This window comes from Loxodonta africana, chromosome 3, assembly GCF_030014295.1.
Source record: "Loxodonta africana isolate mLoxAfr1 chromosome 3, mLoxAfr1.hap2, whole genome shotgun sequence".
In the NCBI taxonomy this organism is placed as follows: Eukaryota; Metazoa; Chordata; class Mammalia; order Proboscidea; family Elephantidae; genus Loxodonta; species Loxodonta africana.
Genome location: NC_087344.1, coordinates 201214796 through 201235672, shown reverse-complemented (window position 1 = coordinate 201235672; position 20877 = coordinate 201214796). Strand labels below are relative to the sequence as shown.

Sequence of the window (20877 nt, the reverse complement as noted above, 5' to 3'; positions counted from 1 at the left end):
CTCCCTTTTGTACTTCTTGTAAGATAAAAGGTGTGACTTCAGTAAGGGTAAAGGTATGACGCCAGATACACCCCACCCTAATCCTACCTCCTTAACATATAGAGGTTAGGATTTACAACATATCACAAAATGCAGGATAATTATATCGGATCACAAAATGGAGGACAATCACACACTGCTGGAAATAATGGCCTAGTCAAGTTGACATATATTTTTAGGGGGCACATTTCAACCCATAACATTAGGAGAAGAGGGAGAGAGAAACGGCATCTACTGAGACTCTAGCATAGGCCAGGTGCTTTAAGAAACTATGGTCTAGAGAGGAAGTGAAAGAAAAGTGCCAGGCCAGGTACTTACTGCTTTTAGCAGCTACAAACGTCACACTAGACAGGAATGAAAATCGACCTCTGCAGGTCCATGTTGTTAAACTTGAGTTTATTTTGCTGTTGTTCTGATGCCTGGTTTTCCCCCTCTGAACACTTTTGGCTTACATTTTAAAATGTTCGTAATTATTTTAATAAACTTGAATTAAATGAGTTAGTGCGTATAAAGTGTCTAGCACATGGAAAGAAGTCAGTAAGTGTTAGCTATTAATACAATTATTAAGTGTCTTTTTAGCCTGTTAATTTTCTATCCTTACTGTTTTGTAATTGTCCTTTAATTTACTGCTTTACATCACTTCCTTGTTTTATTACTACTTGATCTGTTTTTTAATCTTTAACTATCTTCTTAGCTGATGTTATTTTTACCACTCATCCTAGCTTATTTTATGTTTTCATTGTTCTCTTAATACTTGTGCATCTTGTTTTTAACCTTCACGTTGCCATTTTACATACAATTTTACATTCTTCTGCCATTTTATCCTTCCATTGCTTTGTAGCTGATTGGTATATTCTCTCTTCCTATCTCTCTGTTTTTCTTATTCCCTAGCTCTTTTTAAATTTGTACTTTTCGTCATTTTTTCCTATGTCATTTTTATAATTTTATTCATATTGTATTATCCTTCTACTTCAGTGTGTTTACTCCCTTGTCTTCTCTGTTGGTCCAGGAGAGACTGTTAACTTTGTGGTTAGTACTCTAGTTTCTCCAATGCTCATCTCCCTCCCACTACCAGTACCAGCTGCCATGGATTCAATTCCAACTCAAGGCAACCCCATGTGTTTCAGAGCAGAACTGTGCTCCCCAAGGTTTTCAGCAGCTGTGATCTTTCAAAAGTAGATTCCCAGGCCTTTCTTCTGAGGCACCTCTGGGAGGACTCAACCTACCAACCTTTCAGTTAGTAGCCAAGTGCTTAACCATTCATGCACAAAGGGACTTCTACTAAAACTTTCATTTAACCTGTGTAATCTAGTAAGTTAACGGGCAAAAATTTTCCTTTTGCTTCCATTTTACTGCCCCTCAGATTTTTTTTTTTAAAAAAAGCTACCTCTATTGATATTTATACTATATTCCTAAAACAGTTGTGCCTCCTGTTATGAACCACTGAACCCCTCTATGAAGAGAAGCTTAATCTAAAATCTATGCTCTCTCTTGTGCACGATCCCTGGTCACTGGTTAACCAGATATGACACAACAGTGGAGTGGAATAGCTTATATCTAGGGAAGAACTTTTAATATACTTTTCTAAGTTTACCTTGGAAAAAAAAAAAAAACCAACTAGTCTTAAGCCTTCTACATGGTAGCCTGAAAAGATGCACAACAGGTTGATCATAACTGAGCTCTCATATTTCCTTTCCATATCAGCCAACCTCCAAAATACTTATTATGAGGCAAGGTAACAGTGATTCTCTTACTGTGAAGTTCTTCCCAACCTCCTTCTTAGTGTAAGAACTAGGGGCTCAAGGGTCCATCTGGAGAAAGGGAAACAATAGAGGCTTGGCATTAGACTGACCTGGGTCCAAACCCTGGCTCTATCAATTACTGGCTGCATGACCCTGGGCAACTACTTAACCTCTGTTAGCTGGTCTCCTCCTCTATAAAACGGTTATGGTGCTTATAAAGACATGACTCTAGTAGGGCACTCGATAAATGTTACGAATTAAGTGTTCTTAGTATGGATACTGGCGGGAGGCTAAAATTATTCCCAGAACTTTAAGCACGTAAGCAGTTGTGCTTGTGTTGCTATACCTTTAAAAACAAAAAAGGCACAACCCCCCATAGTCACCCTGGGTCTCTCCAGAACTCTACAGCTCTCATGACAAAGGGCCTATAAGTTTCCCTCAGCAGAACCTCACACCCTGACAAAAGTATAAGGTGTGGGTTAAGGATGGATATTTACACTCTGTGAAAATCACTTCCCTACGGAAGAATAACATACAATTTTAGACATGAGTGTGACTTTGAAAAATCGTTAAGTTTGGATAAGTTTTGGGAAGCATCAGAAAGTAAATTAGACTTCAAGTTAAAGGATGCTAAAGAAAAAAGGGGAAAAAATGCCAAAAGATAAAACAGGTGAAATGTAATATAAGTGAGGTATGCACAGTATCATTTAATTTTCAAATACTACCGCTTTCCATTTTTATGTTTCAAAAGCCCTTCCTATGTAAAAGGGACAGAAGTCTCTTTAAAATAGGCATACCAGGTCAGAAGTTAAGGCGAGTGTACAACAAACAACCTTACTCAATTTAAAATGGTCTTTCTAGCAGAGCTTGACCTTAAGATAGGATGAGGGGTGTGAGGCAGCTGGGAGTGAGAGGAGGGAACCCTCTGACCGCCTGGAAAAGCCCACGGTGTTTGGTGGATGCCTTCATGCGTGGTTTTTGTAAAGTGTGAGAAAGGGGTAGAAACAATAAAGGGTAGTGCCCGGATACGCTGGTGTGTCACATTCGTCAAAACTCAGAGAATGCACACTTACGATGCATACATTTACTTGTGTGTAAATTCTACCTAAGCAGAAAAAAAAAAAAACAAAAACAAACCCTGAGAACAAATATTGAACTCAATTTAATGACACGCACACCAGGAGTATTTATCTAAGGGACAGTGGACCGTCTGCAAACTACCTTGAAACACATCCAAAAAAATAAGACTGATGAATGGAAAGAAGGGTGGATAGAAATGTCCTAAGGCAAGTATGTTGCTGCTGTTGTCAGCTGCTGTAGAGTGGGTTCGGACTCAAGGAGACCCCATGTGCGCAGAACAGAATCTTCCATAGGGTTTTTAAGGCCGTGGCTTTCAGAAGCAGAATGTGGGGCCAGTCTTCTAAAGTGCCTTTAGGTGGGTTTGAACCATCAACCTTTCAATTAGTAGTCGAGCACTTAAACTGTTTTCGCCACCAAAGTATCCAAAATCCAAATCCGAATCCGTTGCCATCGAGATGATTCCAGCTCATAGCAACCCAATAGGACAGAATAGAACTGCCCCTCAGTTTCCAAGGAGTGGCTGGTGGATTCAAATAGCCAACCTTTTGGTTAGCAGCCAAGCTCTTAACCACTATACCACCAGGCTCCAAAAAAAAAAAATTGCTGTCAAGTCTATTCCAACTCATAGTGACCCCACAGGACAGAGTAAAACTGCCCCACAGGGTTTCCAAGGAGTGGATTCGAACTGCCAGCTTTTTGGTTAGCAGCCTGCGCTTTTAACCACTGAGTCACCAGAGCCAAGTAAATATTAACGGTAGAATCTAGGTGGTGGGTATGCTGGTTTCACTGTAAAATTTCAAATTTTCTGTATGTCAGAAAATTTTTAAAAGGTAGTATCTTTAAAGCAAAGAGCCTTGGTGATGCAGTGGTTAAGCGCTTGGCTGCTAACTAAAAAGTCAATAGTTTAGGACCCACTAGCTGCTCTGTGGGAGAAAGATGTAGCAGTCTGCTCTGTAAAGATTCCAGCCTTCGAAATTCTATGGGGCAGTTCTACTCTCTCCTATAAGGTCTCTGAGTCAGAATAAACTCAGTGGCCAGTGGCTTTTTTTTTTTTTTTTATCCTTAATGCAAAGAAAGCAACGTGATTACTTCTCTTAGGTAAGTTATAGCAACATTACAGCAGAGCTTCTCAAACTTAACATGTTCTACAATCACCAGGGGATATGGTCAAAATGTAGAATCTGATTTAAAAGGCCCAGGATGGGGCTTGAGATTCTGCATTTCTAACAAGCTCCCAGGTGAGGCCTTTGCTGTGGGCCTACAGAACAAACTGAATAGCACAGCACTGAAGGGAGGAAGGAGTGGCTGAGCAGAGGATGCTGGCAAACACCTGGGTCACCCCTGGGTCACCGGGGAGACTGGAAACAGAGACTGCACCTCGAATAAACCCCAAAGGGTCTGGACTTAAAGAGTTCAGGATGGGTTCAAAGACACGTTCTGCTTAGGCTTGAAAAATGCCTACGTTAGATGAATTAATGACTGACAAGAGTTGAAAATTACAGCAAATAGAACCACAATAAATGTAGGTATTTAGTTTTTAAATCTTCCTGCATATTACTTTGTTGTTGAGGCACATTATTATGCTAATCTGAGTTAACTTCTTGTACATGTTTAAATAGAAAGTACGCTTTTCTGTGCTCTGTGTTTTTTTGTGTCTATTCTGTTTTTGCAAATGGTCACAGCTCAAACACAGTCACCTCACCTTTGGTAGCCACCAAACTAATGGCAGAGCACCTAGAGCTTCACAGTCCAATGTGGTAGCCACTAGTCAGGTGTGGCTTTTTAAATTTAATTAAAATTAGATAATATTAAAAATCCCTTTCTGCAGTCACACTAACTGCACTTTAAGTGCTTAATAGCCATATGTGGTTACCCCTTAACTGACTGAACAGCACTGTTCTAGAGGGAAAGAACAGCCTTTGGCATGGTTACTTGCAAAAATCTATAAAAAATGGCAAGTTGTCAATCTATGTTTATGTTTATAAACAATCTATGTTTATAAGCAATTCAAATACTTTGTGTGCGTGTGTGTAAATACCTCTTACAACTGCCATTCCCAAAACACTTTAAAAAACTGGAGAACTAACTATATTGGGGGAGGGAGTCCTACATTTCAGAGAAGCAGGGACTACTAGACCAGGTAACTCCCCATTCTTTTAGCTTTCTATGACTTGGTGGAGTACAAGAGCTATGTCCTTGTATTCCTGATGATGAATATTTGAAGGCTCTCAATAAATATTTGCTGACTGTTTCATTAATTCATTCATTTATTCATTCTGTCAATTTGGAAAAGCTCTTAATATTTAGAGATGCGGAAAAGGAATTTCCTTAAACTCAAATACTGCCGAGATGAACTCTATGGGGAAATTAAAGACTTTACTAAATTTTAAAATAACAATGGGGTCTCCTAACAAAGAACTCTAGTGTAAGTTTTTATCTGAAAACCAGCTTTTCTAAGAACACAGCTTCCTAGATGCCAAGAAGCAGTGAGGCTAGACCCAGCAAAAAGAGGGCCGTCTTCAGAAATTAACGTTAATGTTTCCCACAATTAAATTCAGTCTATTTAATTAGCTTAATATTTACTAAGGTCGAGAGGAGCCATAAGGAGCCCCGGTGGCACAGTAGTTAAGTGTTCGGCTGCTAACTGAAATGTTGGTGACTTGAGCGCACTGGCCTTTCCATGGGAAAAAGATGTGGCATTCTGAGTTCCTCAAGATTTACAGCCTAGGAAGCCCTGTGGGGCAGCTCTACTCTGTCCTATCGGGTCGCTGTGAATCTGAATCAACTCGATGGCAAAGGGTTTGGTTTGGTTTCTGAGAAGGGCCATACCACTTTCAGGAGCAACCACAAGAACAAACTGCCCTTTCAAGGTTTTGATTTTTCTCTACAGAGCAGGAAGACCAACACTAACGGAACCCAGCAAGGGTACCATGGCCACACATGTGGGTCCAGCTTGGTGTGTGTGGGGGGGTCCGCCAATTCCTTTCGTGGCATACACTGTCATCCTCCCAAACACAATTCTACCTTTTATTTATGGCTATGAGGTATATTCCCTCCTCCCCCATTTTCTTAGAAATGGAAAAACATTGTTTATAAGTAGAATCCTATCATGTGGGATTGGAAGAGACATTCCAGAGCTAGAAGAGGCCTTAGGGATCACCCAGCTCAATTGTCCTTTATAGAGCTCAGGAAAATGAGGTCTATTAAGGGAGAGTGACTTGTTCACAGCCGTACAGCCAGAAAGCGGTAGGAACGGAATGTGCGCACCCGCACACACACACCCTGAGTAATGATATTTGGAGTGATCATATCATTAGGTTTGAGGTCAACAAAATCGGTCATGATGAATTAATTCCACAAAGAGAAAAGGAGTCTCCACAAAAGGATGCTTAGTATCATAAATTCATGCATGGTATGTCTGTTTGGCTTGGCAGAGCAGACTTTTCAAACTACTGCTGATTGTTCTTAAACTCCTCTCTTCTATTATAGAATTTCAGATTTCCTCTTAGACTACTGAGTTGGTTGGCTCCCTTGTCCTTGTTTTCTAAGAACATGAAATCTCATCCCAGACAAAGTGTTAAACTAGACCAAAAGCAAAATACTTCCCAATGGGCCTCAAGGTTTTCCATCTTCTCAGGCACAAGGTTTCTATACCTTGACCTGGATATAGTATAATGAAGCTTCTTTCCCTGAAGTCAAAAATGCTAATGATCACACGTTCATTAAATGAATAGATGGATGAGCGAATACATGAATGAATGAATGGATGTGTGAATAAGCCAATAAACGGTGTGGCCTCATTTGATTTCTGTTGCCTTTAAAAGGCTTTCACCTGGCGGCTGGGGAAAAAAAGATGGATTACTTGTAAAACAATGATTTTGTGCTTCTCCAGCAATTTTGGGGCTGAAATGAAATGCTTTTCTGGCCTCAAATGCTCAGCTGGTATGGCTTTAACGTTTAAAGGCTCTGTCACGTAAGAAGTAAGGAGACTTACTTTGTTTCCCTTTGGCTTGTCAGGAAGGAGAGCCAGACTGTAAGTGTCTTGAGGGCGGGAGCCTGTCTACTCTGCCCCTTCTGCCTTTAGCGCCAGCTTGGCATGCCCAGACCCACGCTTCCTCCCCATTTCACTTACCTCTGGCCTGTGGCTACTTCACTGACCACTGGCAGAAGCACCAGAAGGTCCCCAAAGGCAACTGATATATTTTAATCCCTTCAAATTTGAATTCAGCGTGGTAGGATAGAAGGATTGAAACTCTGTATACTTAAAGTGAATTTCTAAAGATTTGCCTGTGAATTTTAATTATCACCTTCACTCCCCAGTGCTACAATTCTATAGTATTAAAATCTACTTTAAATGGAGGGAAATCCCTCAGAAGTAGTTAAAACACTTAAAATTAGGGCATGTTGCCAAGTGTTACCAAGTAACCCTTGTGATACTCAAATGTATGTAATGTGTTCACTTAAATAGGAGGCGATTTTTGTTCTAATGATTTACATTCTATTTATTTTCCTAGGGAATGTCCTTTTTTCCTCTAATATGAGAGGAAAAAAAAAAAACACCTATATTATGGTTTACATAGAGAAAAACTCCATTATTCTGTCACAAAGCCAAATTAATGAGGCTTTTCTATCATAAGGTGATGTTAAGAGCGTGTTCCCCTTACAGAGAGAACGCAAACACTTTATTTCCAGTTTCACTGAGACTCTTGATTAAGAAAAATCTTACAGGGGTGACTATATACATGTAAGACTGGCTGGAGTGAAGCCACCCCTTTAACTCACATTAAAAAAAAAATGAATTTTTTCACTCTAAAGAATAACGCTTTCTCTTATCACAAATCTCTGAGAATTGAAAGGGAAAAAAGTTCACGTAAGTGAGCTCTTCCTCCTTTCCATTTAGGGCCTGAAGATACAATCTGAGGGGTGGGCAGTGGGGTGGGCTAGGAAGTATGGGTCAGGCTAATGATAATGAAAGAACTTTTTTAGGAGAGAACGCTACACTTGAGTCTGAAGTCCCTTGAGCCAACAGTAAGTATCAAAGATCCTACTTGTAGGATTCTAGAACTATTGAGCTTTATAAAAGGCACCTCAGAGCTTGCTCATCTGCGTAAACTGGCAAATTTTTCAGATGAAGCAACGACAAAGAGGTGAAAGTGACTCAGTGAAAGAAAAGCCATGAGAAGAATCCAAACTTCCTGATTTCAGGTTGCTTCCACCTTCCACCGGGTTGTCCACGCAGGTTCTAGACCTACATTTACTAGGGAGCCAAAGAAAATCCCGTCAGAAACACTGTTACACGGCAGGATGAATGGCTTAGGGTAAAATCAGTTCAAGTAAGCAAAGGGATGGTTCTCTTTGAGCATTATCATCACCCCTTGACTTTACATATTCAGTGCTGATTCTAATCGTATTCTCAGACAATCTGCATTGGCCAAAACGTTTAGAAAACTCATTCCAAAAAGCAGGCCCTTTTAACGCTTTTGCACTAAAAAGACAGTCTATTTGTGGGTTAGTGAAACATCTGTAATAAAAACTATGGCCAGATACTTTAAGGCTGAGAGAAAACCTAAGACATGGCTATAGATCATTAAAGTGTGTTTTTAATTCAATCGTATCTTGTCTTCTCCATTCTCACTTATTCATGCAAAAGACATGTTTCAAGCAACTAATATATACATTTTAGGGTCGTATATATATTTGGGAATGAAAGACACAAAGACCAAGTAATAGGGGTATATTCTCTGTACCTTGAGAAGAAAAGAGAGGCAAAGGGCTAAGAGAAAGACACAGCAAGGAGAGCTGGGCGGGGAAGAACAAGTCTGATTTTGACAGTGGGGTGAGATAAGAAGGTGGTATAGGGATGAAAGAACATCTTTGTCGATGGGACAGACGAGCAAATGTGGGGGCAAGTGCCTGACCAGGTAAGGGGGAGCTGACCACACTGACTGGCGTCCAGAGTTTACTTTGGTGATGGAGGATGAGGCTGGAAGGACAAGTAGGTTGGAGTGAGAGGGTAGAGGGCGTTGAATGCCAGATTCAGGGTTTGAGCTTGCTTAGGTGGGCATTGGGGAGCCACGGATGATTTCTGAGCAAGGAATGTCTTCCTAGTCCAGGGGATGAGTAAAGGTGAAAGAAGGAAGTCAAAGCAGTAACAGTAATTAGGAGGGTATTGCAGCGAATGAGTTATTTCTAGAACCAGGATGGTGGCAGTGGGAATGGAAAGAATGGATGCGATAGATAGCTAAGTGATCTTTAAGTATGTCTGATTGACAGAGAAGTGAAATAATCTCCCTCCATTACTTAAAGCCACTCTAAACCTAGTAAGCATTGCCCGTTGTCATTTGAGAACACAAAGTACTTAAAGAGGTATAATTTAATTCTCACAGTGGCTAAGGAAGGGGGTCTTGAGACCTTGAGTAACTCTATATCCATCTCAAAAGCATACCTTTCCATGAGAAGAGAAAAAAAGTGACAACTTTGCCCGAGCCTGTCCTCACTAGGAACCACCTACTGTGAAAACTGCTCACACGAATGGGGGAAAAGGTCAAATTAGAAAGTTATCGCTTATAACATTTCATACTGCATTCACGCAGAACAATTTATGCTTCGTCAAGTTCTTCCTACTTATTTTCTCATTTTCCCTAAAGCAGCCCTTGAGGTATTAAGGGTATGAATTACTGGCCCCATTTTATAGAAGGGCGCTTAGATGCCTACCCACAGCCACACAGAAGCTTGTCAGGGCCTGTCTTTCAACTCCAGGTACAGGAGTCTTACTGCTGCACCTTGCAACCCCATTGCTACATGGTCGTAGTTTAAGGCAAGTGGTCTGAACTTTGTTGTTGTTGTCAGCTGCTGTTGAGTCAATTTTTGACTCATAGTGACCCCATGTGACAGAGCAGAACTGTCCCATAAGGCTTTCTAGGCTGTAACCTTTACAGGAGCAGACTGCCAGGTCTTTCTCACGGGGAGTTGGTGGGCAGGGTTGAACTGACAATCTTTTGGTTAGCAGCCGAGCACTTAACTGTTGCGCCACCAGGGCTCCTCGGTCTGAACTTTAGAGGATTTAAAACAGATGTGGGTTGGATGAGACATGGGTGGGTGCTATGAAAACCCTGCCAGGGAAGAGGGTAAAAGCTGCCCAGAAAGTGTCCTCCACAGAATGAAACACAATCCAGAGGCCAGTTGGGAATTCCATCTCTGCTTTGGGTTTACAAACTGTTTATTTTTATTTCTTGGCGCAAATCTCTCATTCCTGTCCAGTCTCTTTCTGTCTCCCCTCCTCTTCTCTCCCTCTCGTTCTGCTCCTGGCAGCTACAGCCCTAATCTGCACACATACACTTCTCAGTGTCTAATGCCACCATCTAAAAATACATCTCACTATACCAGGCTTAGTCTCCTGCAGGTGGCAAAATTTAAAACTGATACCAAACAAACATCTCACATCATGAGCAGCTGTTGATTCATCTACCCTGCATATTAAGAAACCAGAAATGAAATAACCACCATTCACAGAGAAAAAAACAATCAGTGCAAAACGACAGACTCTTTCAAGTGGCATTCTCAAGCCCAGGGTTTGTGGCCGGCTTAGGCAATCAGACATAATTGTCTGCACATGTTTGGTTACACTCTTTCAGAAATGACTCCCAGGCCGCCAGGTGACGTCACAGGGGTCAGTGGTGGCCCCAGAGTCTGAGTGCTGCTATCTTCTGGGCTGCCCGATTAGGAATGACAGATGCCAAATAGCAGAACTGTCAGCCCATTTCCTGCCCAGTCCCCTTTTCTAAGAATGCCTATGTTGCTGTCTTCACACTAGAGACTTTTCTCATGTTCTTCTCTTCCACTTACGCACAGAGCAACATTTCTCTGGAAAAATCTATCCTATATATAAAAAATACTCAGGAAATGCATAAATGTGCATGTACACACAAACACAGAGCAATTCCATCCTTCCAGAAACCATTTTTGAGACTGTACATCCCCACCATGGTATCTTGTATTTTTGTAAATGGAGCCTCTGGTGAATTAGACATTAATACACTACTAATAATTGGTATTATGAATACAGTAACAGTAATTAGTATTATTAGTACCAAGTAGTAGAATCCTCTGGAAATCCTTCCTAGAAACTGACATGATTACCTAGAGTATGTCTAACAGGGCTGACTTCGACAGCCCTGCTTTCCTCTCAGAGAAGGTTTTGATGAATATGATATAAACTCAGAGGGCAATCTGCCTAAAAAAGGTATAAAATAAAGAATTTCTGAAAAGAAGGGGGCCTTAAATGTCACCAAGATCCATCAGGATCTGTGCTTGACCCCTCTAAACATCCTCACCAACCAGCTAGCCAAGCTGTGCCTGAACTTTTCCAGTGACAGTGAATTCTTGATTTCCAGAGGCAGCCTCCCTCTTCCTTGAACAACTCTGACTGTGAAAAAGGCCCGTTAATGTTGAAGGGAATCTGCATCTGAGTCTCTTTGCAGTGATCCTCTCCTACTTTCTTTAAAGCATTCAGTATGAATCTAATCCCTCTCGAAGACGAGCATGTCTAAAACGATCGTGTCTCACCCAGATCTTCTCTTCCACGGGCTAAGAATTCCTAATTCTTTCAAACATTCCTCATTTGGCAAAATAGCTGGTCTTCTCTTGATGCCTTCTAACCTGGCCATGATCATGTATAATTTGACCACTGCAAAGTTGAAGGGGCCATCAACTCTTTCACTGCAGACATTGTACCTCAATTAGTACAGACTAGTATTATGGTACATTAATAAATTACACCTACCTTTGCTTCCTTCTCTCCCCAGTTTAATCCTAACAGACACAAATGAAAAAATTATCACCACCAACCAACCATCGCTTTCTTCAATAGTTTTGAGCCAACACTTCCGCTGGAGCCTCCGGTGACCTCTAAAAGCCCAGAAAATCGGCCCTGATCTAAGAACAGCCTCCTTTTCCATGCTGCCCTCTTGTCCCCGCTTGCTGTCACTGCTGCTGAGATAGCGGACGATTGATCTGAGAAATCAAGTTGGATTGCTGTCCCAAATCTACACTCAGTTCTCCCTGTGTCTGTCTGATCGATTTCACTCTGTGCGACATAGCTTGTCGCTATGAATTTTCATGCTAGTCAGGAGCCGCCAGCGCACCCAAGAACAAGTAGAAGATGGTCCCCACCCCTCCCCATCCCTTCAACATACTCGGCATCTGAGCTAATTTTTTGTTGTTGCTGTCCACAGACAGATTGGAGAAAGTTTTTTTTTTTTTTTTAAGACCATAGACCTGGATGCAAGGAGCTTTGGCTGTTGGTTTTCCTTCCCAGGTTCCCAGGCCTTAGCTTGTGATGATGCTTCTTCCTACCACTGTTGTACTAGGTGTCACCTGTTTAGCAGCTCCTCTCAGCTGAGTGCATGTGGCCGCAGGTGCCACGCAAACACTGATTGTGTCTGACAGCCCTAGACGCCAGCTGCCTACATGAAGCCTGACCAATCGCCACGTTTTTTGTGGGTAGAACGCTGCCGATGGCATGACCGAGACAGACGAAAAAACTAGGCGACTGTAAGGCTAAGGCAAGTCCTACTAAGTGGCATTCCAAGCCCCGTGGCTTTAAAATAATTGGTAGTGATAGAGTAAAAAAAAAAAGGGGGTGCGCCTTGTTTTCTTACACTGATGCCCTGCGGACTGTACATCTGACTGGCTGCGAGTCCGTCACTGTATCCTCCTGTCTGGCTGATAACATGGCGAAGGGTATCCACCTAAACAGATGAACAACAGAGAAGAAATCAGTCAGGAAAACGCAGGCAAAGGGAGGCAGATTATCATCACACGGGCTACCGTTTGGGCACATCAAATCAGCATCACCATTTTGGAGATGCTCTTCCTGGGGAAGCGTCCATTAGAAGGAGGCTGAGCCCTCTTTATAAGCCAAATCCTTTATCAGTTCTCAGTTCAGTGAGCAAGACGGTCAAATGGTAAAAGAAAGCTGGGATTCCCCACAATGAAACTAATTCAAGAGTGGTGCAAGAGCTGGGAGGGACTGGGGTGAGTGCACGGGGTTCGAGGGTTTCCTTCTCCCTGTTTTTCTTCCCTATGGATCATTCTGTATGACTTCTCCTTTGCTGGTATCCTATAAAAGTCAAGGTTCTGCTTAGAGGAGGGCTTGGGCAGCCATCTCACAGAGGGAGAGGTATGTGACTGAAGACCCTGTTTTCTGGAGAACTTAAATGAGGGCCAGCTGTATAGTCACTTGATCAAAGTCTGTCCATGTCACTTTATTCTTATTTCCAGGAAATGTTTCCTAAGCAAGGAGGCTGAATCACCGACCAACAGTTGGTCTGCTGCGAGCAGGTAATGCTTCCTGTTCCACATGTAGGGTGGGAAATCGGACTGACATGGCTTAGAACTTCCCTCATCATTCTGACCCAGAGCATATTGCTTTGCCCTCTTCCATCAAGCTTCAGGCTGAGACGGTAGGATGACCTCCTGAGGTGTAGTGGAGGGGATCTGCTTAATGAAGAGCACTGAGGTTTCATGCTACATGACTTGAGTTTTTGCTTCTCAACATGGACTTAGACTCATCACCAGAAACCCAAGTCCCTTAACCCCAAGGATGACTGAGAAGATGAGTTTAGTCAACCTGGCTGGGTGTTTTTAAAGCTTAAAATAAAAGCACAATATATTTGCCTACTCATTCATTACCTCCTTATCTGGCAAATATCGAGTGTAGGAAACCAACAAACGAGCGGGAGACCTGGAAAGTGAGACAATGGACTGAGTTCCTTCCTTTCCCTTCAGTGAGCAAAGAACACTCTGGTTCCACTTGCCTGATACACCTTGGTCACCTCACCTGTTCTTGCTGCTCCTCTCCTGCCTTTCTAGTGTGACTGACAAGCCAGAGCCAAATGCATTCACAAAGTGTGGACGAGATTCCCCACGACAATGGTTGTCTTTGTTTTGGTTGTTGGTAAGGTTTTTTTTTTGTTTTGTTTTTGTTTTCTTCTCTCTCTCTAGACAGGAGCAGGAAGTGCCAATAGGATTGAGGGCTCTTGGACTCTAATGCATTCACCTGGCGGCACATTGGCTGGGTCCCTACCTGTGATTGCACGTTGGCTCCAACCTGGGCCCCTTGGTAAGAATCCCCATTGAGTGACTGCACGCTCATGAACAAATCTCCAGAGTTTGACATGTTAAAAGAACTGGAAGAACCTGGAAAGGAAAGAGTGAGGCACCTGAATCACAGAAAGGAAAAGGCTCAACCTCTGTAACTAAAAGCCAAGAGGAGGAATGACATGCAAAGCAATCCCCCTAATAAAAACGAAAATGAAAACAACATCAACAGAGTTTGGTTAGTAGCATGAAGAGAGCAGAGCAAGCATTAAGGGGTGCATATTCATGTTATGTGAAGCCACACCTTACTTACTACACGTTGCCAATAGGATTGCTTCCCCTTAGCAACTTCAGGCTGAGAGAGGGAACATTTATTCTTAACTTAGTCTATTTGGAATGAGACAGAAAGGATTTCTCTTTCATGGCTCTACAATTCTACTCCTGGCCAGAGGACCAGAAGCTGAGGAATATGGGCTTGTCACTGAGGGTCCTGCCACCAGAGTGGAGCTCATGTGTCATTCGACTGGGTTCTAAGTATGCTACTGCCACGCTCGCCTACCCTTATGTGAGGGGTCACACCTGCAAGGGGAGTGCTTGGAGATATTGTCACACATAGAGCTGGCCCTGATTTCTAGCGAGAAGGTGGGGTCCCAGAAGAGCCTTGACAACTCTAAGAATATATAAAATCATGTACCCTTCCTTGCCACCTGCATTTTGGAGGAAGATGAAACAGAATAATGGCCCAGGGACTTAAGTGCATGCATGAAATATGAAATGCTGATAATAAGTGGGCCTTAAGAGGGCAGCTAACCATCTGCTTTCACCTCCCAGAGAAGAAACCACAAATAGCCTTTAGGTTTATCCTGGCATCACCCCCTAGTTATACTGTGTTAAACCTAGCCCACCCTCAACCTAAACACACGGTGGTGGAAAAGCTCGATATTATTATTATTATTATTCTGAGTCATCATGCAGCTCAGCGCATTAAGGAAAGAAAGCTCAACGTGCAAGGTTTGGTTAAAACGTGACGTTAGCCTGGAAAGGAGAGACCTTAGGGACCCAGGTCAGTTCCACTCTATTGTTTCCAACCCTATATTGCTCAAATTGCTCTCTTGCCCTCATATTCGGACAGCCATCATCTGTGTGGAATCGCCCAACAGTGAGTCATGCCTCAGCTCTGACACATTCTTTTCTCCCAAGATGAGGGCTGGAGCTCTCCTGGAGAGCTGCCCTGCTCCACATGAAAAGCTACTGCTAAGCAGAAGACGGTTTTTGTTTTTTTCCTCCCCATAAAAGGATCGCATAACTGGTGACAAATGCTAAATTCTGCCACTCTGCTCTATGCTGGTCTATCCATGGGATCCTCATACTTCAAAGGCAATAGCCATTTCGAGGAAGCAGATGATATACAAAGGTGGGGACTATCCTGACTGAAAAGGTATCTCCATTTCTCTCTGTTCTTTGAGGATGTTCATCCAAATACACCCAGGGGCTAACTATCAATGTTGCTTCACAGGCCGATCTTTAACTCTAACTCCCTTCTTGCTCTTCTCTCACGGGAAGACCAAAAAAAATGCTTTTCTTGGGAGATGGGGAGACATAAGCATTAACCAAAGCGCTATGGCATCTTCCACTGCACCATAACATCTCCTGTTTCATCTGGTACGTGTTTCTCACTTTAGTGTATCTGAAAGGAATTAGAGAAGTTGGGTCTTGGCAAAATAGGCACATGATCTGACCAGTGTGGCTTACACCTAGTTACTGGGGTGAAGACTTCGGCCTGAACTGCCTTCCATTAACATGGTACCCGTATTTGAAACTGTTTCGCCAACACAGGGAAACACTGTGCGGCATGGATCACATTCTCATGTTAAGATATACAACACCCAGGCCTCTACACACTAGTTACATGAAATCTTTTTTTTTTTTTAATCAGAGAGATATAACCTAAATAATAAAAGCCATTTTGTATTAAGTGTTAAAATGCAAGGTCATATTTAGACATTATCAGAACCAAAAAGAGTCACCTCCAAGAATCCAAATTATAATTGTTTATATGTCACATCAGCGATGTTTTTCTTTTCCTGAAAATGTTCAGTTTGAAGCCCAGGTATTTTATTTGTCTCCCAGTCAAATACTACGTAATGTAATGAACACAAATGCTATATGCTTGGCTGACAGTTTATTGGAAATTAGCAGAAACTGTGAAATGGGAGAAAGCCCCAAAGGCCTACCCTGTTGCCAGGTACCATGGCATCAATGAAACCATGAAGGCACGGAACGCACCATTTACAAGATATACGCTGCAACTGACACAGATGATTTAAAAAAAATATATGTGCGTAGATAAGTTGTAAATATGTCTGGCTGCTTAATGTACACCGAGATAAATATGCGCATATAGACGTACTTCATGTACAAATGCATTTGCATCAGGGCAGTAATTGCACGAAGAGTCCCTTGTGCTCTTGGTGTGCTGCTTCAGTGGTTTATTGTCTCTGAACACCCATGTACAACACCCCATGGTTCTCACTCTCTGATAAGTGTCTAGAGGCAGTGATTGCTTTGAGCAAGAGCCCAGGTTGCCATTAATACCACAATAAAGCAGACAGAAGTCCTCACAAAAAATTTAAGTAACAAGGGGAGGCCAGCCATGTCCTTCCTCTGGTACTGGAAGTTGGAAAGAACCTAAGGCAGAATGGGTAACCTCCTGGGAAGTGTATAATTCATAGTCAAATAGTGAACGGGCTCTCTTGGAGGCACTGTGGAATTCTCCGAGAGCGGAAACGGAATTACCTGGTTGGCCGAGAAAGTCATTCGGTCACCTTACCTGCAGGTTGTTGTAAAGTATTAAGCCATTACGAGAAGCACATTTTAAGATGTGCTTGTCAGTGAAAAGGTTCTGAACTTGACTTGGAAAGAGGGGCAAGTGGCTCATTTAAGCTGCTACCCACACATTCGGGGCATTCACAGAGCTAAATCTGCACTCAACATGACAGAAAAGCAATAAGGGATCACCTATATGGATTCTAACACATTTCCTCAGGCAAACATGACAATGTGAAATGTATTAACACCCACGTTCATAAGACACTTGAATACATTACTCTAAAGAGTCTTCAGGAGACTTGTATTTGTTTAGGAAAACACAATCAACTTCATAATTCAAACAGAATAATAATGATAAAGCCCAAACCTAGAGCAGGGTTTCTCCACCTTGGCGCTATTGAAATTTTGGGTCAGATGATTCTTTGTGGTGGGGGAATGTCTTGCACATTGTAGGATGTTCAGCCACATCCCCGGCCCTATCCACTAGATGCCAGTAGCAGCATACCCCCACCCCCTACACACTAAATTCTGAAAACCAGAAATGTCTCCAGATATCACCAAATGTCCCCTTGGGGACAAAACTACCCCAAGGTAAGAACCATTGGCCTACAGCAGGTATGGATTTACTTCTTTCTCCCAAGGAACTCAGAGTGTTTGAGTTTTTCCTCATAATCTTTTAATGACGCAGTTGCATTACAAGTTTTAGCCTAATTTTTCTAATTTACACATGGAGGCTCCTGGTAGATAAGGTAACCATCCTGATCAGCTCGGATTCCCATGTCACTTGGAGGCTCCAAAGATAGAGCCTGTAGCTAGATGCAAGCTTAATTATGTCTCATGTTTGATTTCCCATGATTCTTCCTCTGTTGAGCTACCAGGATCATTGTTACCTTCTACTCAGGGCAGAGTGAAAAAGTGAAGGGTTGCCTGGTTCAATATGAAACCCCTTTGGTAAGTATACACGTGAAGGTTGGAGAATTCCAATCTCAGGAGGCCAAGTTTCCATTTTCCACTTAGGAACAAAGGAGAGAAATAGGGGAAGAAAGAACACAACAGAAAACATCAATGGAATAAAATCTTTCACTTGATTTTAAAAAACAATATTAAAAGGTTTCCTGAGGATTTACTAGAAGCGCCAGTCAGTTTTTCTGGATGCCTTATATCCTCTCTAGCTGCTTATGCTATGGAAGCCCTGGTGCTGCGAACAGTAATGTGCTTGGTTGCTAACCAGAAGGTTGGAGGTGTGAGTCTACCCAAACGTGCCTCAGAAGAAAGTCCTGGCAAACTACTTCTAAAAAATCAGCTGCTGAAAACCCTGTGGGGCACAGTTCTACTTTGACACACATGGGGTCGCCGTGAGTTGGGATCAACTTGGCAGCAACTGGTTTCTGCGTATTCTATGCAAACTTTTCTTAGCAAGTGAAGGTCCAGGGGTTTTAATATAATAACCTTCCGCCAACTTGGAAAAATAACCAAATCTTCCATTAGGGATGAAATAAAAATAGGTACAAGGGCTTTCCACTGACTAAATAGTGCTGGAGAGAAAGCCTTCACGGCTGAATGTGCTGATGTTCTTCACCCCCACACGAGCTTACACTATTGCTTCAGCTGGTTCCCATCTTTGCTTTCTTCTTTCAAAACTCAATTTTCTCTCCTTCCTTCTATTCTTTTGCTCCCTACATTTTGCCCAACTCTGCTGACGTAAAAAGTGAAGCACGCTAAGTGTCTCCAAATGCTTGCTAATCTGTCACAGGTCCCAGGCCCAAGTGACTTTGCTGAACTATGTCTGAGGTAATGGGAGACAAGGCCCATACCAACAAAGAGCGATATTTTAAAGTGTTTTTTAATCTAGGTAAAGGTGCTAAAGCACTGCTCTTCGTACAGAATCCTCTAAGGAGAAAAGTTACTTGCAAAGCATCCTCCTTGCAGTAGAAACGAGTATTTCTATTTCGTAAAGTTTCTGGAAAAAAATTCCTGCTTTTTAAACTTATTACTTCAGTACCGAGGATACAAAAGTTCCCAGGTCCCAGAATTCTAGACTTCAAACTCAATCAAAATATAATTTTTGCCTATTAACCTCTTATTTAAAACTTGCTACCTACTTCAATTATTATCTTCTGAAATTAATGAAGAGCTAATACACAGGAGAGTAAAGATCCTTTGTGAAAAGTTTGAGTATTTTTAAGTTCCCACTTTATGTAAACAATGGTTTGGGTTATGTTAAGAGCAAAAGAAAATATAGAAAGGTCCATTTATAATTTTCCCTGTTAAGATGTTTATGTTTTAAGATTCTAAGCTATTGCATACATACAACATTATTACCTTCTGTCTCGCCTTTAGTAAAAGCACCACAGAGGGGTTCCTCTCTGCATTATTCCCAGTAACTCAGGTACAACTGGAAGGCTCAGCTGAAATTGTCCATGACAGTTTACTCTGTGCTCTGAACAGTCACAGTCCTTAGAAAACTGTAACCACAGACTGACATTCCACAAGAGTCAACGTGATTCTTAAACAGGCGTAGGGGGTGAAAATGCTTTTCTTTTTTCCGTGCTTCACGAAAGAATAAAAATTACAGATTTAGTGATGAAGGGAGGCCACAGGGCCCTTGTGAGGACTAGTCATAAATCATCCTAAACCATCTGCGATGCAGATATATCGAGGACAGAAAAAAGTCATTTTGATATCTGCTTTGCATTATGATAACCTCTGCAGGAGTGTTGAGTGTGCTTTGGCTAATGTTGACAGAACTGTACTTCTTTCAAAGAGACAGGTGAAAATGTCTGCCTAGCTGTGCAAGTCAACTAGTGTTGCTGGATCTGAAATGCTTAAAAGTTGACCACGTGGGGAAGAAGGAAACTGGTTATTGGACCTGTGGGCCTTGATCCTTTATCAATCAACCATGATGGGAAAAGGAGGAAACAAACTTCTCCTCATAGTAACCCAACTTGCGATGCTGGGAAAAATATAACTGTAGTGAATTCTACATCGTCTTACCGTATCCATATTTACAAAGCCCAGGCCACTCTTCATGCCTGATTCCCTTTAAGCAGAAGGCTATGATGGTATAGCCTACTGACTTGGAGAACCTTATGATAACAAACTAGTGCATCCAAAAGCTCACAGAAGACGTCAGTGGGTGGAGACCTGCATGTCCCCAATAAAATGCCATGGTAAGGTGGAAAGAAACTTGGCAGACAAACAAGCTTTGGAGGCAAATATATCATATACCCTCAGAAATGTTAGAAATTAGATTCTTAATCCTATTATGATCTAACATACTTAAATTTGTGACCCTTTAAAGTTGGAGTCATCAATTTTCTTGGATGTACACCACAGCTAAAACCAGAGCATTTTGTACGTTATGGAGAAAATACCACAATCCGAGGTCAAGCTTATTTAATAAGGAAATACCTGTTTTTTCTTTACCAATTAAAAAAAAAAAAGCTGTACCAATATGTCTCCTATAACATACAGACACTAAGTTTATATTGCGTGGATTACTGACTATGTTTTTCACATATGGAAATTCAGAATTCATGGCACAAGACACACTCAAAAATATGTTAGGCTAAATTCTTGAAATTAGGGATATAATACATAGTCACTGAAATAAAACCTGGGACACAGTATACGACTAACAGTATAATGTGAAAGCTGGAATCTGAATAATTTGAATTGATGACTGATGACTTTCTTTACAGTTTATACACACAGGCACACACATAAAATGCAACAAAATAAAACAGTAAGTAAAAAAAACCAACAAAATAAAACAATAAAGAACATTGTGTATGTGTTTGTGTGTATATTTGTAGCCTGGCTTTATACACCAGAACATTTTAGTGAGGTATTTGCTAAAAGAGTGAAAACCCCACACTGAATGTATGGTAGCAGGTGGCTGAGACATTATATGATGGAAATAGCAAAAAAGACAAGGATGTAAACTTTATATGAAACAGGCCCAATGACAGAACCCCAAGGGGTTATCTCTAAGTGTTGGGTCTTGTTTATTTATTAGCACCTCTGAAAGGAGAATTCAGAGGTCCTCTCGTCAAAACCAACCAATTTGCTTCTATCTCAAATCGAC

The 20877-nt window shown here is 41.7% G+C and overlaps 1 protein-coding gene across 6 annotated transcripts in view; it reads right to left on the bottom strand.

Moving 5' to 3' along the window:
- Positions 1-20877, bottom strand: part of PBX1 (PBX homeobox 1) — a 364215-nt gene that overhangs the window by 18377 nt on the left and 324961 nt on the right. For 3 of the 6 annotated variants that reach the window (XM_003415210.4, XM_010594923.3, XM_064282888.1), the window contains 2 exons: positions 13948-14060; positions 12521-12610 (listed from right to left, as the gene is read on the bottom strand). In XM_003415210.4, the coding sequence (XP_003415258.1) occupies positions 12521-12610; positions 13948-14060 (203 nt within the window). Of the gene's footprint in view, positions 1-11643; positions 11673-12520; positions 12611-13947; positions 14061-20877 lie in introns of all 6 variants that reach the window. The other 3 variants (XM_064282887.1, XR_010321590.1, XM_010594925.3) reach the window with 3 other exon arrangements.